This window comes from Chiloscyllium plagiosum, unplaced genomic scaffold, assembly GCF_037043375.1.
Source record: "Chiloscyllium plagiosum isolate Xiang-an unplaced genomic scaffold, Cpla_swu_hap1 HiC_scaffold_15, whole genome shotgun sequence".
NCBI classification, from domain to species: domain Eukaryota; kingdom Metazoa; phylum Chordata; class Chondrichthyes; order Orectolobiformes; family Hemiscylliidae; genus Chiloscyllium; species Chiloscyllium plagiosum.
In genome coordinates, this window is record NW_028270153.1 from 32821245 (window position 1) to 32834934 (window position 13690).

The 13690-nt window shown below is 43.8% G+C and overlaps 1 protein-coding gene across 1 annotated transcript in view; it reads left to right on the top strand.

Annotated features, from left to right (window-relative positions):
• The first annotated feature begins 2853 nt into the window (after window positions 1-2853).
• The window catches only part of LOC122560145 (peroxidasin-like), a 192835-nt gene continuing 181998 nt past the window's right edge, over window positions 2854-13690 (top strand). Inside the window, exon 1 of the mRNA XM_043710451.2 lies at window positions 2854-3376. Coding sequence (XP_043566386.2) covers window positions 3216-3376 — 161 coding nt within the window. The 5' untranslated portion in view covers window positions 2854-3215. The remainder of the gene's footprint in view (window positions 3377-13690) is intronic.

The following is a 13690-nucleotide window of genomic DNA, read 5'->3' on the forward strand; positions in this document are numbered from 1 at the left end:
GGTCCATATCCCTTTAAATTTTACGTATCCATGTACCTGTTCAAATGTTGTTTAAATGTTGTAATTGTACCTTCACCTACCACTTCCTCGGGCAATTTGTTTTATATACACACGACCCTCTGTATGAAAAAGTGCCTCTCAGAACCCTTTTAAATCTTTGCCCTCTCACCTTAAACCTATGCCCTATAGGTTTGGATTGCACTATTTTGGGGAAAAGTCTTTAGCCATTCACCTAATCTATGCCCCTCATTATTTTACAAACCTCTATAAGGTTATCCTTCAGCCTCCAGGAAAAAAAAGTTCAAGCCTATCCAGCCTCTCCTTTTCACTCAAACCCTTCAGTCTCAGTAACATCTTTGTAAATCTTTATTGCACCCTTTCCAGTTTAATAACATCCTTCCCAATGTAGGGCAACCAGTATTCTATGCAGTACTCCAAATGTAGACCCACCAATGCAGTAGCAGAAACATGACATCCCAGCTGCTATACTCAGTGCTCTGACTGATGAAGCCAAGCATGCCAAATGCCTTCTTCACCACCCTGGAAGAAAGACAAGGCTGCAGATGCTGGAGAGTCAGAGTCAAAAAGTGTGGCACTGGAACAGCACAGCATGTTAGGCAGTATCCAAATCTGCTTCTCAGATGCTGCCTGATGTGCTGAGCTTTTCCAGCGCCACACATATCGACTCTTCTTCACCACCCTGTCCACCTGTGACACCACTTTCAAGGAACTATGTACCTGCACCCCAAGATCACTCTTTGGTAACACCCCCTGGTGCCCTACCATTAACTAAGTAAGTCCTGTCTTATTAAAATGCAACACCTTGCACTTATCTAAATTAAACTCCAGCTGTAATTCCTCAGTCCCTTGATCAAGATCCTGTTGTATTCTTAGTGAAAATGCCATCTGTCAATTTGCCTCACTCCTGATATGCATTGAACAGCGTGAAGTAGCTGCACTAACCAGCCACAATCTTGTCCCTTTCATTCCAAATACGCTTTTAACCATGTGTGGTAAGTGTTAATTAATACCAGGCAAACTCTGGCAATAAAGAATATTTTACAAGTGCTTTTTAAAATTCTTTTGTGGGTATGTGGCTGGCCAGCATTTATTGTTCATTCCTAGTTGCCCTTCAGAAAGTGGTGGTGAGTTACCTTCTTGAACTACTGCAGTCCACTTGCTGTGGCTTGACCCACAATGCCTTTAGGGAGGAAATTCCAGGATTTTGACCTAATGACAGAGAAAGTATGGCAATATATTTTCAAGTCAGGATGGTGAGTGACTTGAAGGTGGTGGTGTTTCCATGTATATGCTGCTCTTGTCCTAGATGAAAGTGGTCATGTGTTTGGAAAGTGCTGTTTGAGGATCTTTGGTGAATTTCTGCAGTGCATTTTCAGGTTTTAATTATTAGGGATTTAAGTGTAAATGTTTTAACTTTTTTTTGGTTCTCTTTCTGTATTTGATTTGATATTGAATTTATTTACTCCAGCTTACACTGGGGTGGCACAGTGGCCAGCACTGCTGCCTCAAAGTGCCAGGGACTTGGGTTCGATTCCTACCTCAGGCGAGTGTCTGTGTGGAGTTTGCACATTCTCCCTGTGTCTGTGCAGGTTTCTTCCCACAATCCAAAGATGTGCAGGCCAGGTGAATTGGCTATGATAAATTGCCCATAGTGTTAGGGAATGGGTCTGGTTGGATAACTCTTTGGACTTGTTAGGCCGAAGGGCCTGTTTCCATACAATAGGGAATTGATTCTAATTACTTCCTTCTCTCTCCTTATGTTGTTTAATTCATATCTGATTCTTTAAGCAGGGGTGGCACAGTGGCTCAGTGGTTAGCATTGTTGTCTCACAGCACCAGGGACCTGGGTTTGATTCCAGTCTTGGGCGACTCTGTGTGGAGTTTGCACACTATGTCTGCATGGGTTTCCTCCCACAATCCAAAGAATTGCAGGGTAGGTGAATTGACCACGCTAAATTTCCCATAGTGTTCGGTGCATTTATCAGAGGGAAATGGGTCTGGGTGGATTACTCTTCGGAGAGTTGGTGTGGACTTGTTGGGCTGAAGGGCCTGTTTCCACACTGTAGGGAATCTAATCTAATTAACCGGTGCTTGTCCTGTTCATACCCAGTTTCCCTTCACTGCAACATTATTACCTCATAATTTCAGCGATTTGCCATTTAAATGATTTTTAAAAAGATGTAAATGTAAAATCGCAATACAAATTAATTATTAGATGTCTTATCTCAACAAATTAAACGGTGCAGTATTTCCTTTTTAAAAAAGAAATTTAACATTTTTTTGCAAGTTTTTACTACACTTTGCAGTGCTATGTGACTTCACCCCTGAGTGACCTGGCTCTAATTTTAAGATTGTACTTTGCAGCAGAGGAAGTAGTTTCTTTCTAACTGTCCTACCAACTCCTTTAATAGACTTAAGCATTTCAATTAGATCATCCAGTAGGTTATTTCTTTCGCCGTCTTGTCAAACATTTTTCATTTAACCAACTTACAAAAATCAGATTTCTCTTTACTGTATATGGTTTGAGAAATACAGGACAAAAAAAGATCCGAGGTAACGTCTTAACATCATGACTCTTATGTGCAAAACATGACTTCTAAAACCTGAAACGAATACACTGAAATTTTGATTTTTACAGATGCACATTTTCATTTTATTCAGTTCAGTGGGCCGTAGAGTCTGGAAAATTTAAATGGAGCAAGGATACTAAAAATAAACTAGTGAGATTTTTTTAAAAAATAGAATCTTTGTAGCCACTAGGCGGCTCCTTTACGTAAATTGAGATTGGGTTGTAATTTACAAACACGAAGTTGTTGAAATCGAGCAAATTGAGAGAAAAGAATACATTTTGACACACAGAGAAATGCATTTATATCAGATTTAGACTGTTAGACTTTGCAAAATGTTCTGAATCCTAACATTTGAAAGGAAAGAATAATCATGAATAGTGAATAATTGGCATAATTTGTATATTTACATTAATTATCTATAGTATTATTTCATATGCATAAAATAACATTCGTGTAGTAATTCTTACAGACAGGATTGTGTGAGTGACTTCTTGAAATGACCGATTGAAATTGACTGGTTTGATAGAGTACACGTGCCTCCTGCAAGCTCCTGCCTCGAAGTTTAATTGGGCTTGAATCTGATCACTGGCGTTCGGATGAAAGTACACTCGGCACCGCTTCATCATGTTGCCGAAATGTTTCTCTTTTTTAGTCACCGTTCTTTTGTTTTTCGCACCTCTCTGTTCGTCTTGCCCGAGTCGCTGCCTTTGCTTTCGGACCACGGTGCGGTGCATGCATTTAATGCTAGAAAACGTCCCCGAAGTTTCTACACAGACAACTATTTTGTAAGTAGCCTATTGTGTTCCATAAGCCATTTGATTTCGGATCAGCGGCAGATCCAGGATTTTGTGGATCAACTAAGATATATATCTTTAGAAAGAGCATGAATTTAGACTATTTTTTGCCTCACAGTTTGGATTCGTCTACTTGTACGAGTTAACAAAACTTGACCGTGGGACGACTCGCACTTATCGTAGTTTGCGAAGAGGAGACGTGTTTCCCTTTTGACGAACAAAAATGCAATAAGCCAAAAGAATTACTTACCAAACGGAGTACTTTACCTTAATACTGTCTGTATTCAAGTACGGAGTACTGCATATAGTTTAGCGTCCAGAAGGTTAAAAGGATGGTTAACCATGAATAGTTACTTTAGCAATATTGGAAGTATTGAGAGCATTTAATTTCTGGAAAATTTGTTTCGAATCCTTTTTTCTCCAAACGAGGATTGCCAGATATCTTTGATCAAAGTTTCCCTTCCATTGATTTGAGGTTTACTGGACATGTACTGTTCCCTCCCCCTCTATGGGTTGAGGGATGTATCAAACAGAATGTTTTTTGTGTTGGGAAATTGCTGCAATCACTGATCAGTTAACATGCCCAGAACCTTAATTACAAGAGAAGGTTAATGGCTGAATAAGGAACAGCGATACATATTTATGTTTCTTAGCTACAGATTGTACGTTTCTGGGGTTCATATATGATTTGTGTCATGAAGTGTGCTCCTAAAAGATCACAATAAGAAAATATATTTTCATTAATTTTAAACATTTATTATTGATGATGATCTGAAAATAAGTGGTTAAGACTAGAAATGTCTCTTGATTCTTGCTTGTGTTTTAACACCCAATCAGCTTTGCTTCTTTGGCTAGCAGGAACCACAAGTTCGCTTCATTTAACAAACTATGATACCAGGCCAGTGAGTAACATGTTATTGTTTGCCTTTTGTTTGAAATTGTATGTGATATACCATGTACTCAGTTTTCCAATTAGCTCATGGGGAATTCAAGTTTAAAATATCTAATTTCATATTTGTTTTTGAGAGAAAGTTATCAAAAGATAAATAAATTATACCAGTAGATTTTAGGTTATCATATTAACATTATTACATCTGCCTGAAAGCAGTAACAAAAATTGACTGTCCCTGTAGTACTCTTTGACTTTGACTTTGATCCTGTGCTTGTGATGACAATTTAATGTGGTATTGAAGTCCTTGGTGAGTGCCTTACTACAGTACAATCCATATTGGATAAGAGCAAACTGCAAAAACGCTCTAGAGCGAGGGCTTGGATGTATTCCAGCATCTTTGATATCCAAGTCAGATCAAAGGGAGGTTAAAAAAGAAACATCACAATTAATTAGAGCCCTAGATTAAAAAGAATTCAGACACAATTTTTCAAAATCTGATAAACTGTATGTATTACCAAGGCAAAGCAAAACATCAGAGGTCTGATCACAGGATATGACCTGGGGCAAGCACTGGAGAGCTTTTATTTGTAAATAGAACTGACTAAGTATAGACAACTGGCAATTGTTATTCATTAATTTCTTCACAATGCTTCAAATACTTCATGAATGATCTATAATGACAGCAGAAAATCTTACTGAGCTTTCAATATTGATATTGATATAACTACACATTTATTTTAATGGTATGGAAGTAGAGCTAGCTAAAATGAACTAAGGTCTATAGAGATGTTGTGGTAAACATTTAGGAGATATTTCAGAATATGAAGAACATAACATTTCACTGAATGAAAAGTTTTATGGTGTTTGACTAAAAAGTTCGGGAAGTGGATTGAAGGGGGACTTGCAGGTTGTCATATTCCCTTGCATTTGCTGCCCTTCTAGATGAAGTCGTCATGGGTTTAGAAAGTGTGGTCTAAGGCGTCTTGGTGAATTTCTGCAGTTCATCTTGTAGATAGTTGCACTGCTGCAACTGAGCATTGGTGATGAAGGGAGTGAATATTTATGGATGTGGTGCCAATCAAGAAGGCTGCTTTGATTGGATGGTGTGTAGCTTCTTGTGTGTCTTTGGAGCTGTACTCATCCGGCAAGTGGGGAACATCCCATTACATTCCTGACTTGTACCTTGCAGAGGTTTACAGGATTTGGGGAATCAGAAGATGAGTTATTTGCTTTAAATTTCCCAGCCTCTGACTTGCTCTTGTAGTCACAGTACTTATATGACTAAAATAAAAGCAAGCTACTGCGGATGCTAGAATTTGAAATCAAAAGAGAAGGAGAAAATGCTGGAAAATCTCAGCAGGTCTGACAACATCTATAAGGAGACAAAAGAGCTGACGTTTCGAGTCTAACTGACCCTTTGTCAAAGCTTTACAAAGGGTCAGTTAGACTCGAAACATCAGCTCTTTTCTCTCCTTACAGATGCTGCCAGACCTGCTGAGATTTTCCAGCATTTTCTCTTTTGGGTACTTATGACTAGTCCAGTTGGGTTTCTTGCCCAGGGAAGGATGTCATTTCATTTTTGAGCTCTGAGCAGTGGTAGGGTCTGGAAATATATTTACATGTTGAAATGAGCTTGAAATGAATAGTTCAAAGCTTTAGAAAAATATAGGGTGGAAGATAGAAGAAGAGTTGGGCTGTTGCCTGGCACCAAGGTTCCCTAAAACACAGGGACAACAACAGTTTTCCATTTAGAACGTGTGAGCCATTGAGAAGGTCAGCAAGTGTGCAGATTTCATTCTTGCAGGTCATCCAGGATGAGAAATGCATTTAACTGCAGCAATGAAGTTTAGCAGTCTCCTGAACAAATCAGTAGAAAAACACCATCCTGATTGTTTAATGTTGGTAAGAGAGAGTTCCAGAAATAAGATTGTGGAAAAGGAGTTGAAGGAATTCGTAATGAGAGATAAGTCAGCTGTGTTTGCAACTTGCTTTAAGGGTTTGATGAAGAGACATTAAATAAAATAGAGCAAGTGAATGAAGAATCTTGCAGGAAAGAAGGCAAGCAGAGCCGTGCAAACTGAATCAGGAACTTTAAAATGTAAACAAGGTGGCCATTGCAATGCGGTTTTAATATCTGGAAGGTAGTTGAGAATAAAAGGATTGAACCTTTATTTCTGATATTTGTAAGAAGACAGTTTCAACAATTTCTTGTACAATATAAAATAGTCTTTTTTTTGTTTGTTATAAATACATTGACAGCCTTTTATGAATATGATTCTGGTTAATCCAAGATGGAGGACGGGAAAACTTTCTGGCTGTAAGTGCTGGGTTTTTTTTAGGTGTTGGAGGTGATTACCTCGAATTCCAGGAGCAGCAATTACTGTTTTATATGCTGTTGCATTGTTTTGGAACTTTGGAAGAAAAAAAGTCAAAACAACAGCAGTTTTAAAAGGGAGAAGAGCAGACAAAGGAAGTACATGGTGAGGACAGTGCAGGGGAGAGAGAGAGAGAGAGAACCTGCACAGTTACCGCCTTGGTGTTTGAATTCATGTGTCGCTGGACATCAGAATGCATCTGGGAAAATGAACGAACAGTGAAATTCACAGCTAATCTTGGAGGAACTGTTGGGCGAAGTTCACAGCACAGAATCAGATAAGTTAATTGTTGTTTTAAGTCTGTCCAAGAGAAAGGCTGCGGTAGTGAGTATAGTGTATTCTTTCTTGATTATATGTTTTTGGAGATAAGTCGCTTGATTAAACTTAAAATATAAGCCATAGCTATTAATTTAACCTGGGGCAGTGTTTGTAGAGGAATAAGATGGTGTTATTTTCTGGGTCTGTAGATTGTGAAGGAGCAAAAATGGCATTTGCAGTGATATGTACTTCTTGTAAGATGTGGGAGTTTAAAGAGTGTTTAAGGGTTACTGCGGATTATATCTGCCATAAATGCTGTTAGATGCGATTCTTATCAGATCGAGTGGAGAGACAGATAGTAGCGATGAGGAATTTGCAACAGCAACAGTATGTGATGGATGGCAGTTATAGGAAGGGGGGAAAGTCTCAGATACAGTCACATAGATGGATTAACTCCAGGAAGGGCAAGAGAGGTAGGCAGCTAGTGCAGGAGTCTTTTGTGGATATACCCATCTCAAACAGGTATGCTGTTTTGGAAAATGTAGAGGGTGATGGATTCTCAGGGGAACGTAACACAAACAGCCAAATTTCTGGTATTGAGACTGGCTCTAATGCAACGAGGGGTACGTCGGCTTCCAAGAGATTAATTGTGTTAGGGAATTCTGTAGTTAGAAGTACAGACAGACGTTTCTGTGGCCAGCAGAGAAAAAGCAGAATGGTGTGTTGTTACCCTGATGCCAGGATCAAGGATGTCTCAGAGAGGGTGCAGAATGTTCTCACGGGGGAGAGGGGCCAGCAGGAGGTCATTGTCCACATTGGAACCAACAACATTGGGAGGGAAAAGGTTGAGACTCTGGAGGGAGATTACAGAGAGTTAGGCAGAAATTTAAAAAGGAGGTCCTCAAGGGTAGTAATATCTGGATTACTCCCAGTGCTACGAGCTAGTGAGGGCAGGAATAGGAGGATAGAGCAAATGAATGCATGGCTGAGGAGCTGGTGTATGGGAGAAGGATTCACACTTTTGGATCATTGGAATCTCTTCTGGGGGGGGGTGGGGGGGGTGGAGGGGGTGGGGGGGGGTTGGGGGGGGGTGGAGGGGGTGGGGGGGGTTGGGGGGGGTGGAGGGGGTGGGGGGGGGTTGGGGGGGGGTGGAGGGGGTGGGGGGGGGTTGGGGGGGGTGGGGGGGTGGGGGGGGGTTGGGGGGGGGTGGGGGGGTGGGGGGGGGTGTGGGGGGGGTGGGGGGGGTGTGGGGGGGGTGGAGGGGGTGGAGGGGGTTTGGGGGGGGTGTGGGGGGGGTGTGGGGGGGGTGGAGGGGGTGGGGGGGGTTTGGGGGGGTGGGGGGGGTGTGGGGTTGGGGGGGTGGGGGGGTGGAGGGGGTTTGGGGGGGTGGGGGGGGTGTGGGGGGGGTGTGGGGTTGGGGGGGTGGGGGGGGTGGGGGGGGGGTGGGGGGGGGGGTGGGGGGGGGGTGGGGGTGTGGGGGTGGGGGTGTGGGGGGGGGGGTGGGGGTGGGTGGGGGGGGGTGTGGGGGTGTGGGGGGTGGGGGGGGTGTGGGGGGTGGGGGGGGTGTGGGGGTGGGGGTGGGGGGGGGTGTGGGGGGGGTGGGGGGTGTGGGGTGTGGGGGGGGTGTGGGGGGTGGGGGGGGTGTGGGGGTGGGGGGGGGTGTGGGGGTGTGGGGGTGGGGGGGGTGTGGGGGGGGTGGGGGGGTGTGGGTGGTGTGGGGGGGGTGGGGGTGGTGTGTGGGGGTGGGGGGGGTTGGGGGTGTGTGGGGGTGGGGGGGGGTTGGGGGTGTGTGGGGGTGGGGGGGGTTGGGGGTGTGTGGGGGTGGGGGGGGTTGGGGGGGTGGGGGGGTGGGGGGGGGTGTGGGGGGGTGTGGGGGGTGTGGGGGGGGGTGGGGGGGGGGGTTTGGGGGGGGGGTGGGGGGGGGGGGGGTTGGGGTGGGGGGGGGGTTTGGGGGGGGGGTGGGGGGGGGGGGTTGGGGTGTGGGGGGGGGTTTGGGGGGGGGGGTTGGGGTGTGGGGGGGTGGGGGGGGGTTGGGGTGTGGGGGGGGGGTGTGGGGGGGGTGGGGGGGGGTTGGGGTGTGGGGGGGGTGGGGGGGGGTTGGGGGGTGTGGGGGGGGTTGGGGTGTGGGGGGGGTGGGGGGGGGGTTGGGGTTGGGGGGGTGGGGGGGTGTGGGGGGTGGGGGGGGTGGGGGGGGTGTGGGGGGGTGGGTGGGGGTGTGGGGGGGGTGGGTGGGGGTGTGGGGGGGGTGGGGGGGGGTGTGGGGGCGGTGGGGGGGGTGTGGGGGGGGTGGGGGGGGTGTGGGGGTGGGGGGGGGGGGTGGGTGGGAGTGTGGGGGGGGTGTGGTGGGGGTGGGGGGGGTGGTTGGGGGGGGTGTGGGGGGGTGGGGGGGGTTGGGGGGGGGTGGGTTGTGGGGGGGGGGGGGGGTGACCCAGAGAGATAGTGAGGAAAGAGATCGATCTGAGATGGGTACAGCTGAGAAGAGAAGTGAGTCAAACAGTCAGGGCAGGCAGGGACAAGGTAGGACTAATACATTAAACAGCATTTATTTTAATGCAAGGGGCCTAATAGGGAAGGCAGAAGAACTCAGGGCATGGTTAGGAACATGGTTTAGATGGAGAGGAATTTCTTAAGGTAGACAAGTTGTTGGAAGGAATCCTGAGGGACAGGATGTACATGTATTTGGAAAGGCAAGGACTGATTCGGGATAGTCAACATGGCTTAGTGCGTGGGGAATCATATCTCACAAACTTGATTGAGTTTCTTGAAGAAGTAACAAAGAAGATTGATGAGGGCAAAGCAGTAGATGTGATCTATATGGACCTCAGTAAGGCGTTCGACAAGGTTCCCCATGGGAGACTGATTAGCAAGGTTAGATCTTATGGAATACAGGGAGAACTAGCCATTTGGATACAGAACTGGTTCAAAGGTAGAAGACAGCAGGTGGTGGAGGGTTGTTTTTCAGACTGGAGGCCTGTGACCAGTGGAGTGCCACAAGGATCGGTGCTGGGTCCTCTACATTTTGTTATTTACATGAATGATTTGGATGCGAGCATAAGAGGTACAGTTAGTAAGATTGCGTATGGCACCAAAATTGTTGTGCTTGTTTTCAAATCTCCCCATGGCCTGTAACCTGCCTCCTTGTCTCTGTAATTTCCTATAGTCTTTAAATCTCCAAGATATGTGTCCTTCTAATTCTGGCCTCTTGAGCAATCTTGACTTTACAATTGGTGGTCGTACCTTCAATTATCAAAACCATAACCTCTGGAATTAATTCTCTCACACTTTCTATCTCTTTACTATTTTTTTCATCCTCCCCAAAACCTTTTTGACCTAGTATTTCTGCGGCATACCTCGATTCTTTATAAGTTTTCAGTGATATCTAAATACAAATTGTTGAAAGGTTTCATTTTGTTTGGCGACCTTACAAATTCAGATAATTCCATCCAAAACCTAATATAAGGTCTGGGGGTTGAGCTCTGATATCCTGATAAAATAAGATGCTATAACATCTTTGTCACTTCATAGGAATTGGTATTCCATAGTATGCACTGGTGCTGTGATACTTTGAATATTAGGAAACCTTGTTTAGCATATATCTCAGTGGATTTGCAATTTGCTGCATTCTCTGTGCAGTAATAATTTTGTGGTGATGGGATTTCACAAGGTTTTTTTTTCAAACTCAAATCACCATGTCAAATATTAAACAATAGGATTGTCATTTGTGCTTGCAGGGTGGCGTGCTTGGATGCACTGGAAAAACATGGATGAACAGTGACACAGGGCCCAGTTCTTTGCCGACAGTCATTCTGTAGTTCTATTCTAGGGCAATGCCTTGGCCACTGAGTTGGCCTCCCTGATTTAACATTTAAGCAATGTTTGGCAATTGATTTGTCAGTTGTTATCTATCTTGAGGCAATACCTCCAAGGCATGGCTCAATGGTTAACATTGCTGCCTCACAGTGCCAGGGACCTGTGTTCAATCCCACCCTTGGGTGACTGTCTCTTTTTTTGGTTTTGCTATGCCTGACAAAGTTCTCCTGAATGTGTAATAAGAATTCTGTACCTCTCTACCTTGCAGATTGCTTCTCTTCTGGTTAATATTAAGGTCGTAGTTGAAATCCCCTTGCATTACCCCTTTTGTTCCTATACTTTTTAGCAATTCATCTAAATATTTGTTCTTCCATCTCCCTCAATCAGCATCACGATCACCATTTTGATTTTTGTTTCTGAGTCCAATGTTTAGGACCTCTATTTGTTAAGCATTCAAATGTATTGTTCCTCCTTGCAACTGTGATCTTCTTCTATAAGCCCCTCTTTATCCTGTCTGAAAATCCTGTAACCAGGAAGGTTGAGCAGCCATTGTCTTTTCAACCACATGTTTTGGTAATAGTAATGTTTCAGTAGGATATGCTTCCAAATGTCATGAACTTATCAAGCTTATTCATGAGACTCCTCGTTTTGAAGTAGATACTGCTAACCATTGTAAAACTGACTTGGTTTTGTTTTGGTCCAGTTATACTGTAAAGCATCTTGGCATGTCTGATTCCAGTAAAGGTGCTGCGTGAGTACAAGTAACTATCTGTCTACATCAGAGTGTCGAGGAGACTAGATATTAACTCACTATAGAAGATTTAAAAGGTTCATCAAATCAATGTTGCATGTGGATCACACGAGAGAGAAATGACAAACATTAAGGAAAAGCTGTATTTCTAAACGATCATTCTTTTTGTCAGGGTCAGTTTTGCTGAATTATTAATTACTTATCAGGTCAGGGGGCAGTCTAACTTTGATCTTGCTATACAAGTCAATATTGAGACTTTGCCATCAAAATATGTAAAGCAACATTTGCAGCTCATTGAAGTATTTTGTGTTGAAATCTCACTGCAGGTGATTGGTCATTCATTTTCTTTTTAAGAAGATTAACGAACTACCCCAACTTACCCTTGTGTTTTTGTCTGCAAGCTAGTATGAAATTGGAATCATTAAGTAGAGATAATAGTTTTAGATTTGAGTTTTGAGAGCTGTTAAGAAATAATGCAATGAAATATACTCTGCCTTTGGCTTGCGTTTTACTCAGCTTCGGAATGTTTGGTGCAAATGCTAAACCATGAATCTTTCAGTTGAAATAATTTTGAACGGCAAATGGTACACTTTTATTTTAAATGGATCAGTGCCAGCTTAAAATTATGCAGATGGTCCATCTATGTCTTGATTTTTTTAAGTGGAAGTATGTTCAGCCTCTCAAATTGATCTCTCACGTTAAGTATGAATTATAAATTTTTAAAGAAACTTGTACACCAACATGCTCATTTTTTTTATTCTTTGCGCCTGAAAAAGTTTAAAGTATCATGAATATAATTAACTGGATGGTAACAGTTATGATTGCCCTTTTGGAAGGCAATTCAAGCTCCGGAAAGGATACATTGAAAATTCACGCGAACGTGGAGTGAGAGAGTCATAGAGATGTACAGCATGGAAATAGTCCCTTCGGTCCAACTTGTCCATGATGACCAGATATCTTAACCTAATCTAGTCTAATTTGCCAGCACTTGGCTCATATCCCTCTAAACCCTTCCTAGTCATTTTCCCATCCAGATGCCTTTTAGATGTTGTAATTGCACCAGCCTCTACCACTGCCTCATTCCATGCACGTACCACCTTCTGTGTGAAAAAGTTGCCCCTTGGGTCTCTTCTTCTATCTTTCCCCTCTTGTCCCAAACCTATGCCATCTAGTTCTAGACTCCCCCACCCCAGGGAAAATACCTTGTCTGTTTATCCTATCCATGCCCCTCATGATTTTATAAACCTCTATAAGATCACCCCTCGGCCTCCAATGCTCCAGGGAAAACAGCCCCAACCTATTCAGCCTCTTCCTCTAGCTCAAATCCTCCAACCCTGGCAATGTACGTGTGAATATTTTCTGGATCCTTCATGTTCACAACGTCCTTCCCATAGGAAGGAGATCAGAATTGCATGCAATATTCCAAAAGTGGCATAACCAATGTCTTGTACAGCCACAACAGGACCTCCCAGTTCCTATACTCAATGCTCCGACCAATAAAGGAAAGCATACCAAACACCACCTTCGCTGTCATATCTACCTGCGGTTCTACTTTCAAGAAACTATGAACCTGCACTCCAAGGTTCATTAACTCTCCCTAGGACCTTACCATTAAGTGTATAAGTTCTCTTCTGATTTGCTTTTCCAAAATGCGGCACCTCACATTTATTTAATTTAATTTAAACTCCATCTGCTACTCCTCAGCCCATCTGATCAAAGTGCTGTTGTACCCTGAGGTAACCTTCTTTGCTGTCCACTATTCCTCCAATTTTGGTGTCGTCTGCAAACTTACTAATCATACTGCCTACTGTTCACATCCAAAACATTTATATGAATAATGAAAAGCAGTGGACCCAGCATTGATCCTTGTGGCACTCCACTGGTCACAGGCATCCAATCTGAAAAGCAATCCCACACCACCACCCTCTGTCTTCTACCTTTGAACTAGTTCTGTATCCAAACGGCTAGTTCTCCCTGTATTCCATGTGATCTAATCTTGCTAACCAGTCTACCATGGGGAACCTTGTCGAATGCCTTACTAAAGTCCATATGGATCACATCGACTGCTTTGCCCTGTCAATCCCCTGCTACTTCAAAATGGTGAGGAAATGTAGGTTACAGAGATAAAGAGAGTTTTTTTTAAAGTCTATGCCTCACTGGATTAGCAGAATTAAGGGCAGGATTTTTAATAAAGGCCTTCAAAAAGAAGAACGTTTGAA